Genomic DNA, 25,662 nt, shown 5'->3' on the forward strand with positions numbered 1-25,662 from the left:
GTGCAACACGTGTCCTTAAAGGAAACCTGCAGTGATTAACTGACGAGCGACGTGATTGCTGCCCACCGTGGAACGGATAACTGGTTTGGCACATTCTAGAAATGCCTGTCGCCATTTCGCTCTCTCTCTAATAGTGCCTGGATTTGCTCTGAGCGTGGCCAGTGTTACTAACGCTTTCCATGTGTGATGCCACAGGATCGGAGATGAGGGGGGGCAGCCCTGTCCTGGCACATGACACAGATTTTTCAGGTGTGTAAGAGAATTTTTGGGTTAACAGCAGAAACTTCACTAAGTTTTTCCCCAGCACCAGCCCTTGCCTCACATAATGGCTAGGTCTACACTGGGGGGGTGGGGTGTTGGCTGTTGACCTAAGATATGCAACTTCAGCTACGCAAATAGCGTAGCTGAAGTCGGCGTCTCTTAGGTCGATTTTACCTTGCCAAGAGGATGGCGGCGAGTCGACCTCTGCCGCTCCCCCGTCAACTCCGCTTCCACCTCTCGCCGTGGTGGAGTTCCGGAGTCGACGGCAGAGCGATCGGGGATCAATTTATCGCGTCTACACTACACGCGATAAATCGATCCCCGATAGATCAATCACTACCCGCTGATCTGGGTAGTGTAGACGTACCCGGTGAGTTTGAATCTCTCTTGCATTCACACATTCAGGAAATGCAGTTCTGACAAGAGTCTGCCTGCATACCAGACAATCAAGGTGGCAGTCTCCTATTTGCCTGCTGTTAGATGCCTTTTTATGAGCCGTGAGAAACTTCACAGTGCGTTTTGAGCGACTTTGTCATTGGATGCAATGATGAAACAGGGAGATTAGTCCTGCTTCAAATGCAGATCTCACTAAGGACCCCTACTGGGACCCTCCCTAAATACATGGTGGGCTTCCTACACACTTGCCCTTTAAACTTCTATGACCTTTGGGCTAGGAGCTAGAAGAATGGGCTTGAGAATTTCATTTCAATGGCAGAGGCAGTGCAGGTATTTCCTGCTCAGTTTGTTTATGGACATAATTCCAGCCAAGAATCAAATAACTAACTCTGTTTTGTTTTGCTGTAGTAAGGATGCTACGGTATCTGAAAAAACGCTGCATTTTAATGCTTGAGAAGGCAACGTCCCAAGGCTACATCTACCTACAGTGGCTAAAGAAACCCAGCAGAAGTGCAGTCTTGGAGCCTTAACATTGCCCTGTCCTGAAGGAAGAGTGTATCCTCAACAGGATCCTGGTGTCAGTCAGCGGAATTCACACTGCAGGCCAGGAAGGTCCGTGTAGGACAGGGGGAGTATTAAGGACCCAGGAGTGATCACTGGTGGTTGTCAGGGGAAGCTTTGGTGAATGAAAGCATTTTCCATAGTGATGCCAGGGAGACTTTGCAAATGACCAGGCAATCATGTGGCTTGGGATGAGGGCAGTTGCTGTTCTTTCCCTTATCTCCTGTGGCTTAATAACTGACACTTCTATAAAGTTTCTCTGCACATAACAAATGGGGAAAACAAAAGCACAGAGCACCAAAGTGACTTATTTGAGGTCACACAGACTGGACCCCAAATCCCCTACCCCATTCTCTCACCACCGCCCCATCATTTGATTGGAGCAGAACCTGGAGGTTTGACTATGGAATGCAGGTGACAATGGAGGTTACATGGGGGGAAAGATCCTCATTCTCCTGGTGAGAAGTGATGGGAAAAAAAACCAAACAGAATGCAGAGCCTCACAATGTACTGGGCACTGGCAGGAAGTGATGCACCTGACAGCAGAGCGAAGAGCTGAGAAAAACCTATGACAGTAGATCGCTAGCCCTTTGCCTCCAGCCCTTCTACCCTGAGCAGCACGCTTCACTAAGGCAAATCCGCTGTGATGCTAACGCAGTTTCTGGAGTACCCCGTTAGGCACCAGAGGCTTCTGATCATTCTGAATCCAGAGTTCTCAGCCCGGGGCTGGGGGGGGGTGTCATGATCACTCTGCCCTTCCCATAGTGCTAGATCCCAGCTAGACGGAAGGGGTCCCCATATGGAAAAGGCTGAGAAGCCCTGCAAGAGGCCTTCAAGCTCTTATCCTTTTACAATGGCCAGAAGCTGAACTTTGTCGTCTCTAGTCAATGCTTAAATACAGGCACTCTCCCGCTACAGAAGCAAAAATACAACCTAGTCTGGACAGTGAATATGTTTTGATTGAACAACGTTTGGGCCAGAGCAAAGGCCAGTCATGGTCTCCTGCCTCAAGGGGGCATTCAGGCACCTGGGTGTCTCCTTGCTCCACAGGATTCTCCAAGCGACGGCACTTGTGGCTCTGATCGTTTTGGGGTTGTTTTGTTTTGTTTTGCTGGTAGAGTTTCATGTCACTTATAAATGCGTGTCCTCCTCTCCCTCCAGCTCCTCTTTTGTGAGGTTGTCCATGGGGACTATCCAGCTGTCTCCCAGCTCCCCGTTTAGGTTCACTTTCTTCTCCTGCATCTCTGAGGAGGTCTCCATTACCTCCAGGGTCGGGTTGTCATGGTAGCCATTCTCCATGGTCTGTAGCTCTTCTGTCAGGCGTTGCTGGAAGGGGACAAGAAAAAAAAAACCAGAAATCTTTGGTGAAAACAAAAACATGGTCGGTCTGTGGATAAACGTACAGTATTTCCCAGCTGCCAACCTTATCCTCACAGCATCTTCCACACTGCACAGTCATCTCACAACCAGACATGTTAGTGTAACTTTCCTGGTGATGATCAAAACTAGACTAGCCAGGGGTGCTGTAAGTCGGGATGGAGGGGCCTGGACTGGGCAGGGGTGCTGTGGGTCAGGACTGAGGTACCTCGGCGAGGCTCTGTGGAGAATCTTACAAAGCATTTGCCAGCCTTTGATGCTACACAATCAGTGAATTTTAAACAGAGAGTGAGTCTGAAATGTAATGCAGCTGGTAGCTTGGTTCTCCCTCAGCTCCTCCTGCCCAGGGCCCAAGACGAGCAATCTCCCTGGCTCACCTCACCAGCTCCTAATTCCTTCAGCAAGACCTTTCCTGAGCTCAGCAGCACAGTGTCCTTCAGAACTAGCTGGCTCCACGCTCTGTTTTCTGCACCTGTTGTCCTGGCATTCCCAAGGCAGGAAAAACCCTGCTGTTCGGCTGAACCTTCTTTGACTGGGGCCACCCTTGGTTTTCAGTGCACTTAGGGTCACGAAGTGCCTCTCTATAAATAATGCCACAGAGTCCCACCTTAGTCCTCTGTGACAGAAGTCAGAGATGGGAAAAGACAAATAGCTCATCTGCTCCATCTCCCCTTAGCCAGGAAGTGTCATTCTCCATTTTACGCTCCCTGCTGTCTGTCTTGTCCAGGCTAGTCCCAAGGCATGGGGCTTCACTATTTCATGGCTGATTCACCTCCTCTTCCTAGTGATATGGTGCCTGGAAACAAACCCGATGCTCTAGGAACGGTCACACCAGAGCTGGAGAGATGATTGTTCCCTGCTCTGGCCATGACGCCCAACCATGTGCAGCTGGATATTATGCTGGTTCATCTTGCAGCCGTGTCTCATTGCCCACTCATGTCTAACTTGCTGTCCATGCTCCCTCTGTTGTCGCTTTGGGCACTCTTGTGCCTCGCAAGTGTCTTGCACTGGTCAGGTGCCCGAGGGAGCATCCCCCAGATGTCCTCACCTGGGCCTTTCCCAGCACATCTTTTTTTTCTGCTCATGTTTCCAATCTCTCTCGGGCTCTTTAGAGGATTTGTCCGTCCTGGTTGGTTCTTGCCACCTCTTCCAGTTTCCTATCATCAGTCTGTGTTCTGACTGTGTTATTCTAGCCGCACTCACAGCTCAGCTGTGATGCTAACAAGCCACCACTGTAGAATGAGGCTAGATTGCTGCCCCAGCTACATTGGTTTACTATTACCTGGGATTTAGCTTGTTAATCGTTCTTCAGGTGTTCCTATGCAAGCCAATTCCAACAGGACTTCAAGAGACACTACATCAAATGCTTTGCTAAAATCTGTTTGACATAGAATCATAGAAAATTAGAATTGGAAGAGACCTCAGGAGGTCATCTAGTCCAACCCCTTGCTCAAAGAAGGACCAACACCAACTAAATCATCCCAGCCAGGGCTTTGTCAAGCTGGGCATTTAAAATCTCCAAGGATGGAGATTTCATCACCTCCCTAGGTAACCTATTGCAGTGCTTCACCACCATCCTAGTGAAAGAGTGTTTCCTAATATCCAACCTAGACCTTCCCCACTGCAACTTGAGATCATTGCTCCTTGTTCTGTCATCTGCTACCACTGAGAACAGCTGAGCTCCATCCTCTTTGGAACCTCCTTTCAGATAGTTGAAGGCTGCTATCAAATCCCTCCTCACTCTTCTCTTAAGCCCAGTTCCCTCAGCCTCTCCTCGTAAGCCATGTGCCCCAGCCCCCTAATCATTTTCGTTGCCCTCTGCTGGACTCTCTCCAATTTGTCCACATCCCTTCTATAGTGGGGGGCCCAAAACTGGACTTAATACGCCAGGTGTGTCCTCACCAGTGCCGAATAGAGGGGAATAATCATTTCCCTCGATCTGCTGGCAATGCACTACAAATACAGCCCAATATGCCATTAACCTTCTTGGCAACGAGGGTACACTGCTGCCTCATATGCATCTTCTCATCCACTATAATTCCCCGGGTCTTTTTTCTGCAGCCAGTTGGTCCCCATCGCAGTCCAGAAAACAAAGCAATTAAGTTTCTGGCAGGATTTCTTTCTCATGAAACCCACCGCTCATGCTGCTAATTGCTCACGGCTCTGCATAGTTACTTGGTATTCCCCTTCGCAGTTTGACCGTGGGTGGAAATGGCCTTATGGGCTGAAAACAGCCAGAATCACCCTGCCTTCATTTTTTGGGAAACAGGCACTAGGTTGTACTTGCCCTTCCCCCACCGCTCTCTGGTCTGTGACATTTCTAAAATAACTACAGCAAACTAGCTCGCTCTCAAATGGCCCGCGGGATGACTGTTCTACCAGGCTGAATGTGGGCCCTGATTCCTCCCTTGTAATGCGGCCCCCTTACAATCAAAGCGACAGCAGGGACCAGGGGACAGAGCATGTATCGGAGTTGTGGGTTCTATCCCCACCTCTGGCACTGACCTGCTGTGGGACCGTGCACTACTGCCTCTGATTTGCCTGCCTCCCACACGCTGCCTGTCTTATCTATAAAGGCCTTGTCTACATGGGAGCGTTGTTGTGTGGGCAGGATTTTTGCTTTGCTATAACCCAAGGAGTGAATTTAAGCTGCTACTGTTATAAGCGAAAGGCATGACTATTAATATAGTGGTTTAACACCTGCACCCCCCACCCCGGGCACTCATTCCTGTGACTGGCTTTTTTTGATTCAGCTTGTGTTACTTGGGAAGGGGCTTGAGCTAAAGCAAAACAGCTGCTCTTACACCAGAATGAGAGTGTGCCCTCTGAGGGGCGGTGGGGTGGGGTGGTATATTGATCCGAGTACATGGGCACAACTGGTACAACATTCCTGTGTAGCCACGGTCTTAGGCAATAAGCTCTTCAGGACACAGCCCTGTCATTGGTTACGTGGCCGTACAGCACCTAGCACAAACAGGGCCGGCTAGCTGCTGCTGTTAGAAATATTAGAAGCCAGGTTGCTGCCATGGCAACTCCTCAGGAGCCAGTGGCTGGAAGTGCTGCTTTGTAAAGAAAGCCAGCGGCTCTGCTTGGCGCTCACGCAACTCAGGCCGGCTGTGTTCAATTCCATCACTTACATATTGCAGCGAGAGACTCTTCGGCGCTGCCTCCACAAACCGCCCGCTTCTGAATGCCTCCCTGCAGACAGCTGGGGAGCTGAAGTGGGTGCTGATCCTACCAGCGCGTCACTCAGACCAGGGTTTCTCAACCCAGGGGTCAGGACCCAAAATTGGGTTGCCAGAATGTTTCAAAGGGTCGCGTGGCAGCTCTTGTCCTATGAGTCTGGCTGAGCTCACCTCCCTGTTCCAGGCGTTGCAACCTCGGGGGTCCCAGCGCCGCTCAGGGTTGGCCCAGCCACCATGACGACAGGAGTCCGGGTAGGCCAAATTTGAGGGAGTGGCACTGCCACCCCATGAGCCAGGTCACAGCTCCACTCACACAAATTTAGTCCAGTCAGGGGTGGGGCCAAAGCTGAGCAGCACGGAGAGCCAAGCCCAGCCAGCCCCACAGCCCTGGAGCTGCAGGAGCTGCCACTATGGGGTGAGTGTCGGGCAGGACCCAACCCCACTGTGGGGCAGAACGGGCAAATCCACCTGCGGGCCTCCACCCCCAGATTATTTACTGGGTTGCGACAGGCCCTAAACATTGCCAAATGGGTCCTGATTCCCAAAAGGTTGAGAACCACAGGACTAGGGTTTAAGGCTAGAAGAGACCCCCAGACTATCTAGTCTGATCTCCTCTATAGCCTAGGCCTCCACCACCACCCAGCACCCGTACATGAAGCCCAACAACCAGAATCAGACCCACGTATCCCCAGCCCTCAGGTGCCTACACTGCTGTGTGCCGTGGGCAGAGGACAGCAGGGACAGAGATGATCCAATGCCAATGGCAGGGAATTGCCCCAGCTGTCTGTTCCCCGAAGCCCATCACCCCTACATCTATTTAAAACTCAGCCCTGCGTCGGAGCAGCCTTGTCGGCTCTGAAGCGGGGCCCTGGTTTTTTCAGGTCCAAATGCAGCTTCACTTTCATCCCGCTCTTAATCTTCAATCTTGTCTGTGGCTGGTTCCTCAAACAGGCTGAGAAGCGAGTCCTTCAGTGTCTAGACAGGATACTGCCACTTCCTGTTTGGTGACTTGACTGCAGGTTTTCTCGTGTTTGTAGATTAAATATTCATGGCAAATTAAATACGCTTGGAGGGAAATTTGGAGGTGGAGGGACGACCTGGCTCTGTGCTAGCAAGGACCTGCAATAGGGACAGGGGAGGGGAAAGGGGCGTGTGCCCAATGTTGCTCTGATGTATAAAGAAGGGCTGAAATGTTTTTGCCGAGGGGAGAAGAGAAATCATCTGCTTGTCTTTTACATTAGAACTTCAGGCCTCATCTGCCCAGAAGACACCTATGGTCTCATCCCTCCAGTCCCAAGAGGCTGAGAGCTGAGCCATGATGCTCAGCTACACGGGAGGGGTTTGCTCTGATGTAGCTGCACGGATGGAAAGCCCCGGCCTATAGCTCCTCAGTTGACGGGCAATGGTTTCGAAGAGGGGAAACTGCAGCAGCGTAAGGCACTGATGTAGCTGCACCGCCTCAGAAATCCTCACCAGGGAAGGGATTTTGAAGTCAGGGTGCTCAACAGCCATTGCTTTTTGTCTCTGCTAAGAGCTCCTCTGCTCTAATGGGCACTTGGGACAAAGTGAGCGAAAGATGGAGCCACCTGCCCCTTCAGGTGTAAGAACCCACAATGCCCATCAGCACCCCACTCCTCCAGCAAAACCCAGGAAGGGCAGATGGGCTGCTCCAATTTCTTAGCCAGCCTTCTGAGTCACCACTAAGGCCTTTCTTCTGAAGGACGCCAGCCTGACTCCAGCCCAGGCCCACGATTACAGATACCTGTTACTGTCTGTGCCTGGCCAGCGGCCTTTTGGGACATGAGTGTGCTGAGCTGCAGTCCAATTCCTAGTGGACAGATGTCCACCTTGCAGTAAAAGGGACCTAAAAATCACACGTCTGCCTGAAAATGTGTTTAAACCTTTAAATGGCAGTAGACAACACTCAGCACTGACAGCTCGTGGTGTATAATCAGTGTCACTCCTTCCCCCATACAGCGAGTTGCACCTGTTGTTGGGCCTCCCACAGAGCAAGAGGGGTGAGAGAAACATGTACGCTCCAGTTGGGTGTGTACAGCACCTAGCACACTGCCGTTCTGGGCCAGGATTAGGGCTCCTAAGCACTACAGCAATACAAGGAATTCACACTGATGGGGGGCTCCAGCCCAGGTAGGGTCTGTAACCACTTTTAACGCTTTTTTTTTTTTTTTTTTTTTTTTAAATATATATAGTTAATTTCAAGCTGACAGTGATCCTGGTTGTGGTCTTGGCAGAGTGACCAAAAATGAAATGGACCTAAAGCCCAGCCCGTCTTTTCGCTCCTGATCGCAGAGGTGGGGCACATGAGAAGCAGCCCGAGCGTAAGACGTTGAAGCTATAGCCCTCGCTGTTGTTAATCCACCTCCCCGAGAGGTGGTAGCTAGGTCAATGGAAGAATTCTTCTGCTGACCTAGTACTGTCTACGCTGGGGCTTAGGTCAGCTTCAAAGTGTCGCTCAGGACTGTGGATTTTTCACACCCCTATGCATCATAACTGGGTTGACCTCACTTTTCAGTGTAGACTAGCCTTGTGTGATCACCTTCTATAGATGTTTCTAAGCCAATTGAAAGGAGGATTTTAATTCTCTGAAAAATCCCACACCGCCCTCAGGAGAACTTGTGAAGACCTGCAGTGGTTTTGCCCTGTCATAGGATTCCTGCATATGACATTGTCAAATTCCTTCTCCGTTAGATCCAAACTTTTATCAGTAGCAACTGGAGCTGTGTAAACCTAGGGAGCAGTGACTTGTACTTTGGTTTCTTTTGGCCACCGATACTATAGCCAGCCTTTTAGCTCTCAAGCTTGGCCCCAGATGTTGCCTTTATCGGTTAGGTTTGAGACCGGACTCTGCACAGGCGAGCAAAGGGATTTCCCTAGCAATGCTAAACTAAAGAGTTAAATTGCGCCGCAGCAACCATCACTCCTGGTGCTCTTTGATCTAAAAGGGTGTAGTGCCTGCGCCCTCCTGTGGACATCAACTGTGTCTGCAAGTCACATTTGCATTTCCTACAGCATAGAGCGACACAATGACTGTCCAGCAGTGCCAGTGAGGGTAGGGTGACCAGATGTCCCAATTTTATAGGGACAGTCCCGATTTCGGGGGCTTTTTCTTATTTAGGCGCCTATTACCCTCCACCCCCGTCCTGATTTTTCACACTTGCTGTCTGGTCACCCTGAGGGGATAGCTGGAGTAAATCAGTACAGGCCAATAACCTGACTGGTAGGGAACCTTGGGGAACAACAGTCCAGCCTGCTCTGCTGTGAGCCTGATCCTCCCAGGGAAACTCAAAGGGGCATGAACAGGAGAAACATATGACACACTGTCAGATTAGCCCATTATAAACCCTACTGTTCTCAGCACAATATACTCATCCATCAGCTTCTAAGGAGGCACTCAGGCCTAGTGCCCCAAAGGTATTTAGGTGTGTAACTCAAACTGGGGCTTTGATCCTCTGCTACCTTAGCTACACTATGAGAATCTACAGGGATGGGGTGAAGGCTTGGGGCAGGAAGCCAAGCTGCCCATCATTTCAAAAACACAGCCTTTTGGGCTGCGTGCTCAGTGACTGTCCCTGTGCTCGCTGTGTTAGCCAGGGATTTAATTTGGATGAGGGCCTGAGCAAAAAAACTTGCCACCCACTTAAAAATGTTGGGCATGTGGGGACTGTCAGCCTATCTTGTCCCGTATCCTGTCTCTGATAGAGGCGAGTGTTAGATCCGTTACAGAAACTGCGTAATGAGCAGATTATTCCATGACTTTCCCTTGGGAGCATCTCCTGGTTGACTTCCTGAGGGGGCAGAGTCCATTCTTTTTCACAGGAAATTTTAAAATTTTTGAAAGAAATCAAATCGCTTTGGGGAGCGGGTTTTCATCAAAAAAGAAAAAAAATTCAGGGGAAATTTTGAAAAAAAAGAACCCAAAAACCCTGTTCTTCTTCGAGTGATTGCTCACATCCATTCCAGTTAGGTGTGCGCGCCGTGCGTGCACGTTCGTCGGAAACTTTTTACCCTAGCAACTCCAGTGGGCCGGCAGGTCGCCCCCTGGAGTGGCGCCGCCATGGCGCCCAATATATATCCCTGCCGGCCCGCCCGCTCCTCAGTTCCTTCTTACCGCCGTGTCGGTCGTTGGAACTGTGGAGCGCGGCATAGCTGTCCTCCACGTCCCTAGCTCTCCTAGTTTCTATCGCTTGTTTATCGCTTATCTCTAGTTCTATATAGTTGTTAATTAGTATTGTTAAGTAGATAGTTTAGTAAATAGCTGTTAAGTAGTTCCTTGCCGGGGGCTTAGCCCTTCCCGGCACCGGGCGCCAGGCTCATGCCTGTTTCGCCAGGCTTCAAGCAGTGTGCGGCCTGCAAGAAGCCCATGCCTACCAGCGATCCCCACGAAGCGTGCCTGAAGTGCCTCGGGGAATCGCACAGATCTGACAAGTGCCGCATCTGTAAGGCTTTTAAGCCGAGGACAAAAAAGGAGAGGGATCAGAGGCTCCGAACTCTCCTAATGGAGGCGGCACTTGACCCGTCGACTTCGCAGACCGTGGTTTCGGCACCGGCACCGGATCGCTCCGGCACCGAGAAGACTCCCCGGCACCGACCTTCTCCGGCACCGGAATCAGAGCCTAGGCCGTCGAAGTCTAATACTCCGGCCAGGCAGACCCGGCTTGAGCGCCCGGCCTCAACATCGGCCGCGGCACCGCCGGCACCGTCAGCACCGTTGACTCCGGGCCCGGCGGGTCCGTTGAGTCCGGTGCCGCCGAGCTCCCCCATGAGATCTGGGGTTGAGATAGTGGTCCCATCCACTCCGGAGACCTTCGCCTCGGCTCGGGACCTTATTGCCCTGACTGAGCCCACTCGGCTGCCACCCCCGGTACCTCCGGTGCGGGTTGTGTCCAGAGGCAAGCCCATGCTGTCGGCGCCGCCCAGAGACAGTCGTTCGCCATCCAGGTCCCGACGTCTTGGGCGCTCCAGATCCCGACGCCGCTCGCAGTCCCGGCACCGCTCCCCTCAGCGATACCGGTCGCACTCGCGGCAACGGTCGGCATCGAGACAGTCGCGGTCAGGCTCCAGTCGGCGTCACCGGCACCGCGACTCCAGGAGCAGGTCCCGACGCTACTCACCGCACCGGTCGACCTCCCGGCACCGAGCTGGTGGCAGGTCCCGGTCCCGGTCCCGGTCTCGCTCGACCTCCCGGCACCGAGCTGGTGGCAGGTCCCGGTCCCGGTCGATCTCCCGGCACCGAGCTGGTAGTAGGTCCCGGCACCGAAGCGGCGCCCGGTACCGAAGCGGCGCCCGGCACCGTGACAGATCCCGGTCCCGGTCCCGATCCCGGCACCGATATGACTCCCGGCACCGGTCCCCGGCACCGAGAAGATCCTCCGTGCCGGCCCGCGCAGACCCGTACCATCCAGGGTCGGCCCCGCCGTGGCCCTCGAGGCAGCCGTCCGTATCCTCCCAGACGGACAGCGGCTATGCGCTGGGCACCGACCGGCAGGCGGCGCTGTTTGCTGATCCGCCGCTGCAGGACCAAGGCCCACAACAGTGGGGATTCTGGACACCCTGGGCGTACCATCAGGCCCAGGGCCCCCAGCAGCTCCCTGCTAGGCCGGCGACTGCGGAGCGTAGGGCCCCTGAAGCCTCTTTGTCTCGCCCCCCTCCCTCCCCGGAAGGGGACGAAGGGTCCAAACAGCAGGACTCCGCTGTGGCTCCGGAGACAGAGGCGAGGGCTGAGGAAGACCCTCAGTTGGACACTATTGTGCCTGGGGTCTCATCATCCTCCTCCCCGGATGAGGCGGTGGCGGGTACCTCCTCCAACAGTCCCCCCCCCGCTGGATCTCAGGGCGCACCAGGACCTCCTCAGGCGATTGGCTCAAAACCTGAGTCTGCAAGCAGAGGAGGTCTCGGAGATAGAGGACCCAATTGTCACCATCCTCTCTTCCGATGCTCCCACCAGGGTCGCCCTGCCGTTCATACGGACCATCCAGGCCAATGCCAATACTATCTGGCAGTCCCCGGCCTCCATCCCTCCGACAGCGAAAGGAGTCGAGAGGAAGTACATGGCCCCTTCTAAGGGGTACGAATATTTACATGTTCACCCGACTCCCGGTTCACTGGTAGTGCAATCGGTGAACGATAGGGAGCGTCACAGCCAGGAGGCTCCGGCCCCCAAATCCAGAGAAGCCAGGCGGATGGACCTCCTTGGCCGTAAGGTGTATTCGGCTGGGGCGCTGCAGCTCAGGGTCTCTAACCAGCAGGCCCTGCTGAGCAGATACGCCTTTAACTCCTGGGTGGCAGTGGACAAATTTAAGGAGCTGCTGCCACAGGATGCTCGCCAAGAGTTTACGGCCATCCTGGACGAAGGCAAGAAGGTCGCGCGCACGGCCTTACAAGCCTCCTTGGACGCTGCGGACTCGGCTGCCCGTACCCTCGCGTCAGGAGTTACGATGCGTCGCATCTCCTGGCTGCAGGTTTCCGGCATTCCGCCAGAGCTCCAGCACACGATACAGGACCTTCCTTTCGAAGGCCAGGGCCTGTTTTCCGATAAGACAGACCCCAGACTTAAGAGTTTAAAGGACAACCGGGTCATTGCGCGGTCCCTCGGGATGCACACCCCCGTGACACAGCGTAGACCCTTTAGGCCGCAACAACAGCAGCACCGTCGGCCGTTTTCCCAGTTCCGCCAGCGGCAGGACCTTTACAGGCGCCGCGGCAGGAACGGGAGGCGCAGGCAGTCGGGGAACCAAGGGGGGCAGAACCAAGGCTCCTCAAAACCCCCGCCTGGTCCTAAGCCTTCATTTTGAAGGTGCGCTCGAGGGCGCAGTAACAGTTTCCCCTATGGATCCTTCCCCCCCGTTTTCCAACCGCCTTTCGTTTTTCCTCCCGGCGTGGTCCCAAATAACATCGGACCGCTGGGTCTTAAGCGTGGTGCAGACGGGGTACCGCCTGCAGTTTGTTTCGTTTCCTCTTTCCCGCCCTCCTTCCTCGTCCCTCTTCAGGGACCCCTCTCACGAGCAATTCCTTCGGCAGGAGGTGCGGACGCTCCTCAGCAAAGGAGCTATAGAGGCGGTTCCCGAAAACGAGAAAGGCAAGGGGTTTTATTCCCGCTATTTTCTGATCCCCAAGGCCAAGGGGGGCCTCAGGCCTATCCTCGACCTGCGAGAGCTCAACAAATACCTCGTGAAGTTGAAGTTCCGCATGGTATCCCTGGGGACCATCATTCCATCCCTGGATCCGGGAGACTGGTACGCCGCCCTCGACATGCAGGACGCGTATTTCCACGTTGCCATTTGGCCACGCCACAGACGCTTCCTCCGCTTCGTTGTGGGGGCTCGTCATTATCAATTTGCGGTCCTCCCGTTTGGCCTGTCCACGGCCCCGAGGGTGTTTACAAAATGCATGGCAGTTGTCGTGGCGCATCTTCGGCGCAACCGTGTCCACGTGTTCCCTTATCTGGACGATTGGTTGATTCGGGGCACGTCGGAACAGCAGGTGTACAGCCATGTCCGCGTGATCACCGGCATGTTTGCGAGTCTGGGCCTCTTGATAAACACAGACAAGTCCACCCTGAGGCCCACTCAGAAGGTGGAATTTATCGGGGCCGTCCTGGACGCCACTGTGGGCAGGGCCTCGCTGCCTCGGCAGCGGTTCCAGACCATGGCGGCGATCGTTCAACGCTTGCGGTCAGCCCCGTTGACGTCAGTGAGGACATGTCTAACCCTGTTAGGCCACATGGCGGCGTGCACTTTTGTGACCGACTACGCTCGGCTCCGCATGAGGCCTCTCCAGCTGTGGCTTATCAGTCATTACAGGCCAAGGCAACCGCTAGACATGTTAATCACAGTCCCCCAGAAGGTCTTAGATTCCCTCGGCTGGTGGTTGGACCAGTCCGTATTGTGTGCGGGTCTTCCCTTTCACCCGTCTCAGCCCTCGGTATCTCTGACAACGGATGCCTCAGATCTAGGCTGGGGGGCCCACCTAGGGACCCTGCGGACGCAGGGCCTATGGTCCCAGGAGGAGGTGGGGCTACACATCAACATGAGGGAGTTGAGAGCGGTCCGCCTTGCTTGCCAAACGTTTTGTCATCAGCTTCAGGGTCGTTGTGTAGCCGTGTTCACGGACAACACGACGACCATGTATTATATCAACAAGCAGGGCGGCACCAGGTCCTCCTCCCTGTGCCTCGAGGCGATACGACTCTGGGACTTTTGCGTAGCCCACTCCATTCACCTCAGGGCTTCCTTCCTTCCCGGAGTACGGAACACGCTGGCGGATCGATTGAGCAGATCCTTCCTGTCACACGAGTGGTCCCTTCGCCCGGACGTCGCTCTCTCCATTTTCCGGAGGTGGGGTTATCCCCGGGTGGACCTCTTTGCGTCCAAGGGGAACAGGAAGTGCCAAGCGTTCTGCTCCTTTCAGGGCAGGGAGCCGGGGTCGATAGCGGATGCCTTCCTCATCCAGTGGTCGACCCACCTGTACTATGCGTTTCCTCCGTTCCCTCTGGTTCACAAGGTCCTCCTGAAGGTGCGCAGAGACAGGGCTCGTGTGATCATGGTGGCCCCGGCATGGCCCAGACAGCACTGGTACACCATGCTGCTAGACTTGGCCGTAGCCGACCCAGTTCCCCTGCCCCTTCATCCGGACCTGATTACCCAGGACCACGGGTCTCTCTGTCACCCAGACCTGCAGTCGCTGCACCTAGCGGCGTGGCTCCTGTGTGGCTAACTGGTTCCGAGCTGCGCTGCTCCACGCCTGTGAGAGAGGTGCTCTTGGGCAGCAGGAAACCGTCCACAAGAGCCACATATTCGGCAAAATGGAAACGCTTCTCCTGTTGGTGCGTAGAGAGAAATCTCCGCCCTATGGAAGTTTCGGTATCCGAAATCTTAGACTATGTTTGGTCCCTTAAAGGGCAAGGTCTGGCCTTATCGTCGTTGCGAGACCATCTGGCAGCTATCTCCACCTTTCACCCGGGTGCGGACGGTCGCTCCGTTTTTTCTCACCCGACGGTGTCGAGATTTCTTAAAGGGCTGGAACGGTTATTCCCTAACGTCCGTCCCCCTGCTCCAACCTGGGATCTTAACCTGGTGTTGTCCCGGCTCATGGGGCCCCCCTTTGAGCCGTTAGCTACTTGCTCCCTGCTTTACCTCTCTTGGAAGGCTGCCTTTCTAGTAGCCATCACCTCAGCTAGACGGGTGTCGGAACTCCGAGCCCTTGTGGTAGACCCCCCATATACGGTCTTCCACAAAGACAAGGTACAGCTTAGACCACACCCTGCCTTTCTACCCAAGGTGGTCTCAGCCTTCCACGTCAACCAAGAGATTTTCCTCCCAGTTTTTTTCCCAAAACCTCACTCCTCAGGCAGGGAGCAGCAGCTCCACTCGCTGGATGTCCGTAGAGCTCTCGCGTTCTACATAGAGAGGACCAAACCCTTCCGCAAATCCCCCCAGCTTTTCGTGGCGGTAGCGGACCGTATGAAAGGGCTTCCTATCTCCTCCCAGAGGGTTATCCTCGTGGGTTACGTCCTGCATCAGGACCTGTTATGACTTGGCCCATGTCCCTACGGGCCGCGTGACTGCGCATTCTACCAGGGCGCAGGCGTCGTCGCTAGCTTTCCTCGCCCGTGTGCCCATCCAGGAAATCTGTCGGGCAGCGACCTGGTCATCGGTCCACACCTTTGCTTCCCACTACGCCCTGGTACAGCAGTCGAGAGAGGATGCGGCCTTCGGAACTGCAGTGCTCCGTGCCGCGACTTCTCACTCCGACCCCACCGCCTAGGTATGGCTTGGGAGTCACCTAACTGGAATGGATGTGAGCAATCACTCGAAGAAGAAAAGACGGTTACTCACCTTTGTAACTGTTGTTCTTCGAGATGTGTTGCTCACATCCATTCCACACCCGCCCTCCTTCCCCACTGTCGGAGTAGCCGGCAAGAAGGAACTGAGGAGCGGGCGGGCCGGCAGGGATATATATTGGGCGCCATGGCGGCGCCACTCCAGGGGGCGACCTGCCGGCCCACTGGAGTTGCTAGGGTAAAAAGTTTCCGACGAACGTGCACGCGCAGCGCGCACACCTAACTGGAATGGATGTGAGCAACACATCTCGAAGAACAACAGTTACAAAGGTGAGTAACCGTCTTTTTTTGATAACCAAAATTTTTACCCATTTTTGTTTTTCTATCAGAAAACCAGTTTCATTGCCAACAGAGTGATTCCCCCAAAGCATTTTCTGTGCCTGACCAAAAGCAATTTGCATCACAACTAGATTTCCCTGGGACAAAATTCTGACCACCTCTTGCTTGTCTAATGTAATGGGAGGGGAAGGGGGACTTCTCTATATCAGTCCTCCCAGCTCAGCCATGCTGACAGAACCGAGCAGCCAGCCCCACACGTCCCCAAGGAATTCAGGGTGGCTGGCAGTGGTCTGATCCCAGGACCACCCCTCTGCTTCTGGCAATAGCCCAGTCCACATTAGGACACAGCTCCCTTCTTCCCTGCCACGCAGATCCCCCCAGCCCTCTGGCTGCTGATTGACTAAACAAAACGCCCCTGCCATGCAGGGGGCTTGGGACATAACAGGAAGCTCTTGCAGGTGCACAGAGGGTAGGAGTCGCTTACCTGATCCTTCCTACGGGCGACCCGCTGGTGGCAGCAGCCGTAGATGGCAGCGACGAGGAGCAGGGAGCAGGCCATGCACACGATGGTGATGATCAAGGGCATGCTGAACCGGTCCTCATTCTCGTCTTCCATCTGCTTGTCAGCGTACGTGACATTGCCAATGCCAAGCTGCCAAGAGCAGGAAGGGTCAGGGGGCAGATCCAGCAGCATGCGCCCTCCCTTCCCTCAGTGCCTAGCCTGCATTGACAGAGCACCCACCCCTCCCCACCACCCGGCCTCCCCTGCAGTCCTTTTTCCATGGCACGGCAAGAGGCCCAGCTCCTGCCCACGCTCCCAAGCCTGGGCCTGCACAGAACAGCCAGCTGCACAATCAGCTGGGCGCATACAACTGTGGCGTATGCTGTGCTGTCCTGCCCTGGCAGGGGCTCTAGGCAGCCTGCGCAGAGGGGAAGGAGGATGTCCAAGGACAGCAGCCAGGCTGAGTGAGACGTCACCCCCATGTTCCCGTCCCCTGCGAACTGGCTCCTCTTAGTCACAGGCTAAAGCCCTTTAGAAATGGAGGCGCTGATTGCCTTGGGGCTGGCATGGCAGGAGCAGTGGGACTGTCTCCATCGCCTTCCAGCCCCAGAGCTCCAGCCAACGTCATCTCGGCAGCGTTTGCCCAAAGCCTCCTCCCCAGGAACGGGAAGTGGGGTTCATCTGGGGGGATTAGGGAAAAGACCCACTCACCTGCCGGAGCTCTGCCTTCTTCATCCCCAGCAGTTCAAAGAGCTCCTTGGGTGCGGCATTGGCTGTAGGGAGCAATGAGCCAGAGGTGAAGGGCGGCCCCCTGCATAACGGCTATGCCACGCGGCCTGCCCCATGCGGAACTCGGGGCATTCAGCCTCCATCTCACACAACTTGCCCCAGGCCCTGCAGTGAATGAATGGCAGCCTCCCCCTGGTGCCCCTATCATCAGAGCTGAGGGCCTCTGCAGCGAAGCCAAGGATTAAACAGGGGAGGGAGACTGCCCAGCCCTCTCTGCATGTCAGGCTTGGTGCATGACCACCTGAGGTTCCTTCCAACCCTGATAGTCTATGATTCTATTGGGTTAAGGAGTCTGTGGGCCTGAGGAGGCCGTGCTGCTGGCTGTGCTTTGCCTGCCACCTGGATGCTCGTTGGATTGGAGCCCAGGGCTGTAATGCTAATACCTTTCAGCAATGCAACAGCCAGGCCCAAAGCAAACTGGTTCAAAGGAGATTTTTGGTGCTGGAGTGCCAGCTGGGGGAAGGGCTGCCAGGGGCTGCCTGAGCCCTGCATGGGGCACCATGACACAAGTGCTGCAGAGCGTGACAAGAACAAATCAAAGCAGGAGAAACCCTCTCAGGACATCTAGTCCCTGCCCCACCTGGGCTGGGCTGCTCCCTCCACGGGATCCCACAGTCCGCTCTGGCTGTCCTGTTTGTGCAGCAGACTGGGGCCACGTGGGGAGCGGCTGCAGCCCTCGGGCTGGGAGCCAAGGCTGTTTTCACTAGCGAGATGGGCTTTGGGGATTGGTTTGGGGCCTCATAAGCACCAAGTGTTTCAAACAATCGCCCTTAGCACATACTTGAGTCCCTGAGGGACAACTGAATACCCGTGGATGGCTTATGCCAGCTGACTTGGGCAAAGGGGCTGTGTAATTGCAGTGTAGACATTCGGGCTCGGGCTGGAGCCCTGGGCTCTAGCCCCCTGCGAGGTGCCAGGGGCTCCCAGAGCTCAGGCTGCAGTCTGCGCCCCAGTGTCTACACTGCAGTTAAACAGCCCCTTACCCTGAGGCTATCTGTGAGTGCCTTACTGCGGTGTAGACATACCCACAGCACAAGAGGGCAGCTTCGAATCCCAGCCCCTGCCTACCCTATGCCCATGCCGCGGGAGGCCCGTTACACCTGGCCATCAGGCAGTGCTATGTGCAGTGGAAGCAGACAGCATGGGGGAAGGTGAGACAGGGAGGCTGGTGGTCGAAGAACAGCTCACAGACAGGGCCGGTGCAAGGAAGTTTCGTGCCATAGGCGAAACTTTCACCTTGCCCCGCCCAAGCCCTGCAGCAGCTCCTCCCCTGCCCTGAGGCTCCCCCGCCCCGCGGCAGCTCCCCCCCACCCCCGCCGGGGGCCATGCAGCAGCTCCCCACCCCAGCTCACCTCTGCTCCACCTCCTCCCCAGCACGCTGCCCCCGCTCTAATCTCCTCCCCTCCAAGGCTTGTGGCACCAAACAGCTGATTGGCGCCGCAAGCCTGGGAGGCGGGAGAAGTGGAGCAGCGACAGCGGGCTCGGGGAGGGGACGTAGCAGAGGTGAGGAGCCCTGCGGCAGCTCCTCCCCGGCCCTGAGGTACACCCCTCCCCCCTGCGGCAGCTCCCCACCCCAGCTGTTTGGTGCCACATGCCTGGGAAGGGAGGAAAATTAGAGCGGGGGTGGCATGCTCGGGGAGGAGGCAGAGCAGAGGTGAGCTGGGGCCGGGGGGGGGATAGGGAGCTGCCGTGGGGAGGGGTGACTCAGGGCGGGGGAGGGGGGAAAGGGGGGAGCTGCCGCAGGGCTCCCCACCCCAGCTCACCTCTGCTATGCCCCCTCCCCGAGGACGCTGCCCCCGCCAGCAATGACAATAATTGCATGGAGTGGTCGCTGTGCTGGGAGAGGGAGTCTGAGCCACACGTGTCAGCGCGCTGCTGGCAGCCCAGCCCAGCCCAGCCCAGGAATGCTGTAAAAAAAAAAAATTGGAGGCACCGCTTTTTGGCACCCCAGGCAACCGCCTAGTTTGCCTTAATGGTAGCACCGGCCCTGCTCACAGGCCAGGAGTCACTTCCCTGCCCCCAAGGGCAGGCATCCTTCATGGCGCACGGGAAGGATCAGATTGTTCCTGGGAGTTTGGCAAAGGGCCTCTGCCAGGCAGCGGGCTCCTCATCGCCCCAGCACGGGGGGCTGTTCCTGAGGTGACCATGCAGCGGGGGGGGGGGGGGGGGGGGGCTGGAGATGCTGTAGCAGGGCTGTGTGCCTGGAGCACCAGCTTGGGTTATCTAGGTCCGCCTGAGCTTTGAGATCCCCTCTCCGCACACTCGCTCACATGAGACCACTGGCAGGTCTGGTACCAGCAGCTCTCCCTGGTGGGTAGAGGGGAAAACCATGCACTGGTCTCACTTTCTCTCCCTTCCCCACCACGCCAGGAGTGGCATTGAACAGAAAGGCAGGTGCTACCCTCCCTGCTCCAGTACCTGCTGCCTCAGAAGAAAGTGAAAGAGCCCCCGCAGGAGGCCGTTATAGAATAACCTGCCCCAAGGAGAAATCTCTTCCTGACCCCAGGCAGCTAGCAGTTAGCTTCTGCCCTGAAGCATGAGATCTCTGGCCTGTCCTGCTTGTGTAAACTGTCTCTAAGTGCCTGGCCTTGTTGAAAGAAGGGGAGTCCCTCCCCAGGCCCTGTAAACACTGTCCTCTCCTCTGTGGGGGCCTGAAGGAGGTCAGTCCTTGTGGGGCCCTTTAACCATGGAAGCACCTGCAGCCTGGAAGCTGGACTGAAACCTACCACCTCATTTCACATCAGCAACCCAACAGCCATCGAACTGATGTTTGGTCACACCTGAGCTGGGCTGGATTTGAACCAGGGCCCCTGAAGTGAGAGATCATTGCACAGCTACTCTCGTGAGCCTCCGTGGGGTGAGGCTTTTCTCTCCCTGGCTCCAGTCCCCTGTTGATACTGGCTAGTGGGTCGTAACCCTACTGGAAGATGAAATTGAACTGATCCATCTGGCAACTAGGTTTGGAACCAGAGCAGTGGCCTAGCAGTTTACTGATTGCTGGGGCCACTGGGCTTCCGTCACAGCCCAAAGGATGACAGTGGGACCAATGGAACCCCAAACCAGCCCTTAATGGAAAGTACTAGAGTCCCCAGTAAGGCTGATTACAGAGCTCCATGATTTCCACCAAGCCTCCTGAAGAGACTAAATCAGTGGTGCCCAAACTTCCTCTTGCCCTCCCCCCCACCCTCCTAGTAATGGAATGTGTCTGCACCCGGCTTCCCCGGGCCTGGAGCGGAGTCGTGGCCAGGCTGGGGCCAAGCATGCAGGCTTGGGGCTGACAGCAGGAGCTGGGGGCTGAGCCACGGCCTGGAGCAGGGCCGCAGCTGGATGCTGGGACAACAGCTATGGCTGAGGCCAGGGCCAGAGTGGGGCTGGGTGGTGCTGCTCCCTGCCCTCCACCCTCCCCACCCATGGGGAGCTGGCCCAGGCCATCACCTCTCCCCCACACCAGATATTCCTCCATGCCACTGAAGAGGGGTACACCCCACAGTTTGGGGACCACTGGGCTGAAAGGGCTTCAGCAGTGAGACGCCCCACTCCCTCCCCTCCCCTCCTGCAAAGCCCTTGGGTAGCAAGCAGAGCTCACTTTGCACAGAAACACCGAGTACAGCAATCTTGTTGGAGGGCTTCCCAGCGGCGGCCAGGCGCACGGTGCAGATGTCTCGGCTCCGGTTGAACGTGGCCTTCACGGCTTTGCAGAGCATGTTGTGCAGGGAGGGATCCACAGGGCTGCCCTGCAGGGACAGAACGCACACATCAGCTAAGCCAGCAGATACAGCTTCCAAGCAACCTTCTGCTCCCCGGGTCTGCCTGGGTCCAGCGCTCCTGGTGAAATCCAACCCAGCACTGTCATGCAACGGGCGTGATGGTTCTCAGCCCTGTTCTGGAGGGAGGACAGGTGCTACATCACAGAACCACACCAGCACTGGGCACGAATTGGCCCCTTTATGGGTAGTCTCAGTGGAGTGTGAATGACCCTCTTGTCCCAAGCGGTGGGTCTTCCAGGTCAGAGATGCAGGCGCTATGGTGACCAGACACCTTTGAAATGGAGGCCGGGCCAGATTTAGTTTATCACTTTAGGGTACTTATACACCTTTTCCCCCCAATCACCATAGTATCTGAGCGCCTCCCAGTCCTTAATGCCGTTATCCTCCCACGCTTTGACGGGTTTAGCCTCACAACAGAGGCACAGAGAGGCTAAGCGACTTGTCCAAGGGCACATGGGAAGTCTGCAGGCCAGCAAGGAATGACCCCAAGTCTCCCACACCCCATGCTAGAACCCTAACCACTGGGCCAGCTGCCGCTGCATTAAAAGAATATGGTCAGGGGCTTGCTTTTGAGACACTAAAATAGTGGCAACAGTTTCCTGTCTGGGGAGTCCTGGAGATGGTCTCGCTGCCAATAAGGTGTTTGTGACAGAGCAACCCCTTGACAAAGAGTGCCCTGTTCTTTGCAACCACCTCTCCCCTCCAAGCTGAGAAACTCACACCACCAAACAGGTTTCACAGGGTATTTACCCATAAAGAGATGCTCCTAATGGGTCTGGATTCGTAATCAGGGTGAGCTGTATGTATGACAGTTAATAAGGTATTGCTACTGAATGTATGCTTTATGGACTTGGCGTAAAAGTTAGTCACCTAAGGATAACGTATCTGGGAAGAAGGCAGGTGTCACCCAGCCCTGCTCAGCTGGCAAGGTATCTGTCGACCCCCTCCCACTGCAACCCAAGACGGTCAATGGAAAAACCCCAGAGCCAGCTGCTAACAATTGAAACCACTTGGAGGTGAAAAGAAGCATAGCAGGCAGGCAATGGCCCTGACTGGGAATAAAGACAAAAGACTAATTCGGTGTGGGGAAACCTACTTTATTAACTAGGAAAGGGTGTAGCCCCAAGTCTGGGTTGTTATGATTCTGTTTTGTATTGTAGACATGTTTCCACCCCTCTCTGTTGTTTTTCGCTGACTCTCGGTTCTTTCTTAAATAAGCCATCTTTTATTTCATGACACATGCTGCGTGGTTTATGGGAATGGGGATTTAAGGGGAAATTGGGGCCCATGGCACAGCATCTGGGATTTCTGCGAGCAGCCAGGGCAGGATAACACAGGAGAACGATTTGCAAGGACTCAGGACCTGGGACACCCCTACTGCTAAGGAGAGGCCAGAGGAGAGGGCTTGCGAGGCTGGTGGTGGCAGAGATCCCCTGCACGTTCTGCTGAGACGCCTGCCCATTGGGAGGCAGGGGGAAACAAGGCAGCTCTCAGGCCCAGGTGCCCCGAGAGGCATCACAGGGTTGCCTCCCTTTCTAGCCCCCCCCACCTCCAGCTTCTGCAAAGCAGGCAATGACTCACATTGGCTGCTTCTCTCCCCATGTAAACATGGGACCAGTCTCCCTCTGGTCTCGCCTAATAACCCCAGGGGAGACTGCGCGCTGACGGTCACCGCACCACTGCCTCGTTGAGTAGCAGTGGGCTTCTTGCCTGGGGCTTTTTCTCTGCTGAGCCCAGATGCCCCAGCTGCTCAGGCTGTACATATGGGGATCATGAGCGTCCCTCCTGGCTGCAGTCTCCGCAGCCTCCCCTCTTCATCTGCCTTGTGCCTCAGCCCCAAGGCCAGGAAGAGTTTCGAAGTAGTTTCTTTATCACAAGCCAAATCCAGCTGGCCGGAGTTCTTCGCCAGGGCACGGCTCGCCTTATCTGAAGGCTGCAGCTTTTGGAGTTACAGAAATAGCAACTCCCCGGAGGGCTGCGGGGGAGCCAGATCACGCTTGTACGTCCCTGGCCCCGGCTTCAAACGAGCTGGGCTGTGCCATTACCGAGAAGGGAGCCAGGGGATAGGATGGGGTAGGGTAAACAGGGCCCTGCGAGACAGCAGGCCCGATGGATGTTGTATGAAGAGCCCCAAGCCCCAGAGGCAAGCAGGGCCCCGGTCAGCTCCCATCCCACAGGGATTTGTAAGCAAATGGCTGGGCTTGTGATGCTGAGCATGTGCTGTGCAGGTACCTGGTACTGAGCTGTGCCAGGCCGGCCAGACAACCCCTGCCGGCCCCCAGTCCCAGGCGAATGAACAGCCAAGCAAAGAGCCAGCCCTGCCAGCGAGCCTTCGGCGTGCTCCGGCCCGTCACTGGCGTACTCTGGTTAACACTACCCTCCCCCTGCCTGCCCTGCATCCCGTGGTTATAACCCACGGCGCCGTCCACCCCCATGGAAACCCCAGCAGGGGCCGTCCCCTTTGGAGACAGCGTAGCTGAGACTGTGCTAGACAGTGTTGCAGCAACAGGACAGGACATGGGGGTTTGGGGAGACTTTTGAGTTGGGGTGCAGCATGTGGAGAGCACTAGGAATGCCAGCGAGCACCTGGAATGGTGCCAGGCAGGGTTGAGGGGCAGAGCCCGGGAGAGAAGGGGGCATCCCAGAGCTCCCAGAACAGTGTGGGAGGGGGGGTGGGGGGGCTGAGCTGGGGGGGTCAGAGCCAGGGGGAGAAGGGGGCACCTGGGAGCTCCTGGACCAGTGCAGGGGTTGGCTGAGCTGGGGGGTCAGAGCCAGGGGGAGAAGGGGGTGCCCGGGAGCTCCTGGAACAGTGCGGGGGGGTGGGGGGTTGAGCTGGGGGGTCAGAGCCCAGGGGGAGAAGGGGGCACCTGGGAGCTCCCAGAACAGCGCAGGGGGGGCTGAGCTGGGGGGGTCAGAGCCCAGGGGGAGAAGGGGGCACCTGGGAGCTCCCAGAACAGCGCAGGGGGGGCTGAGCTGGGGGGTCAGAGCCAGGGGGAGAAGGGGGCACCTGGGAGCTCCCGGACCAGTGCAGGGGGTGGCTGAGTTGGGGGGTCAGAGCCAGGGAGAGAAGGGGGCGCCCAGGAGCTCCCGGAACAGTGCGGGGGGCTGAGCTGGGGGGTCAGAGCCCGGAGGAGAAAGGGGTACCCAGGAGCTCCCGGAACGGTGCAGAGGGTGGCTGAAGTGGGGAGTAGAGCACAAGCAGCAGTTTGGCAGCTGTGTGCTGTGACTGCGGCTCAGTTCATTAAGCCCCATCATCTGTCTGTTACGTCCTGCTCCCCCGTCTGTCTGTCTGCCTGGCTGTCTCCAGCCACTGCCTGACCGTACGCTCCCACCATAGCTTGCTGGGGTTGGGACTATCCCTCTGTTCTTTGCACACACAGAGCCCAGCACAATGGGGCCCTGCCATCTAGGTGCTACCACAAAACACACCTTATTAGGGGTGATGCTCTGGGGACTGGAGCACAGGGGACAGTGAGGTGGGGAGGGGGCAGCCAGTGTGAGCCCAAAAGAGCCGAGCTCCCTAACCGCTCACTTCTTAGTTAAATCCCTTTAGCTGTCTCACTCGGCCTCCCTTTAGCTCCTGGGCTAGAAGGAGCTGGGCCTAGCCACACAGCAGTGGCCCAGGAGCTAATGCTTCCTTTGCCTGAGTCCTCAGCCTCCTCCCATGGAGAGGTGAGTCCAGTCTCTCTGCTAAGCCCCTGGGCTCGCAGCCACCAAGAGCACAGTTGCTTTATTCCTGTCCTCTGCCCCCCTGACCTCCCAAGGAACAACCTCGCCCCTCCTTGTCTAAATATTTGCGAAGCGGTTGAGGAGGCGCCCGTGGCGGTGACAGGATGCACATGCTCCGGAGGAAGGAACGTTCCCCAGCCGCCTGTGTGAGGGAGTTCGCCTGCATTGTTAGCCCCCCAGCAGGGAGAAGGGCCCTTGGCCTCAGGTCCATGAGACCAGGGCGAGATCCAGGTGCTGCCCTTCTCCTGCCCTTTCGCTTTCCACCAGGAAAGTCAGGCCCTGGCAGGCTCTTCCATCACACAGCGAGTTCCTCTGAGGCGCCCACCTTCCTCTGACCTAGCCAGCCCTGCCCACAGGTCGAAGCAGGGCTCTGGAGGTGCTGGGCTTTGGCTGTGGCACTCAACACACGTGTTGCTGAAGGAGCTATCAAAAGGTAGATCATGCCAAACCAACCTGATCTCCTTCTTTGACAAGGTAACAGATTTTTTTTAGGCAAAGGTAACGCAGTGGATTTAATTTACCTCGATTTCAGTAAGGCATTTGACATGGTTCCACATGGGGAATTATTAGCTAAATTGGAAAAGAGGGGGCTCAATATGAGAATTGAAAGGCGGATAAGGAACTGGTTAAAGGGGAAACTCCAATGGGTCGTATTGAAAGGTGAACTGTCAGGCTGGAAGGAGGTTACTAGTGGAGTTCCTCAGGGATTGGTTTTGGGACCAATCTTATTTAATCTTTTTATTACTGATCTTGGCACAAAAAGCACGAATGTGCTAATAAAGTTTGCGGATGACACAAAGCTGGGAGGTATTGCTAACACAGAGAAGGACCGGGATATCCTACAGGAAGATCTGGATGACCTTGTAACCTGGCGTAATAGTAATAGGATGAAATTTAATAGTGAAAAGTGCAAGGTCATGCATTTAGGGATTAATAACAAGAATTTCTGGTTATAAA

At 55.8% G+C, this 25,662-nt stretch overlaps 1 protein-coding gene across 2 annotated transcripts in view; it reads right to left on the bottom strand.

Annotated features, from left to right (window-relative positions):
* Window positions 1-554: 554 nt before the first annotated feature.
* The window catches only part of PODXL (podocalyxin like), a 96,523-nt gene continuing 71,415 nt past the window's right edge, over window positions 555-25,662 (bottom strand). For both annotated transcript variants that reach the window (XM_030574661.1, XM_030574575.1), the window contains 4 exons: window positions 20,796-20,943; window positions 17,132-17,193; window positions 16,403-16,570; window positions 555-2,544 (listed from right to left, as the gene is read on the bottom strand). In XM_030574661.1, coding sequence (XP_030430521.1) covers window positions 2,350-2,544; window positions 16,403-16,570; window positions 17,132-17,193; window positions 20,796-20,943 — 573 coding nt within the window. In that variant the 3' untranslated portion in view covers window positions 555-2,349. The remainder of the gene's footprint in view (window positions 2,545-16,402; window positions 16,571-17,131; window positions 17,194-20,795; window positions 20,944-25,662) is intronic.

This window comes from Gopherus evgoodei, chromosome 1 (genome assembly GCF_007399415.2).
Source record: "Gopherus evgoodei ecotype Sinaloan lineage chromosome 1, rGopEvg1_v1.p, whole genome shotgun sequence".
NCBI lineage: Eukaryota > Metazoa > Chordata > Testudines > Testudinidae > Gopherus > Gopherus evgoodei.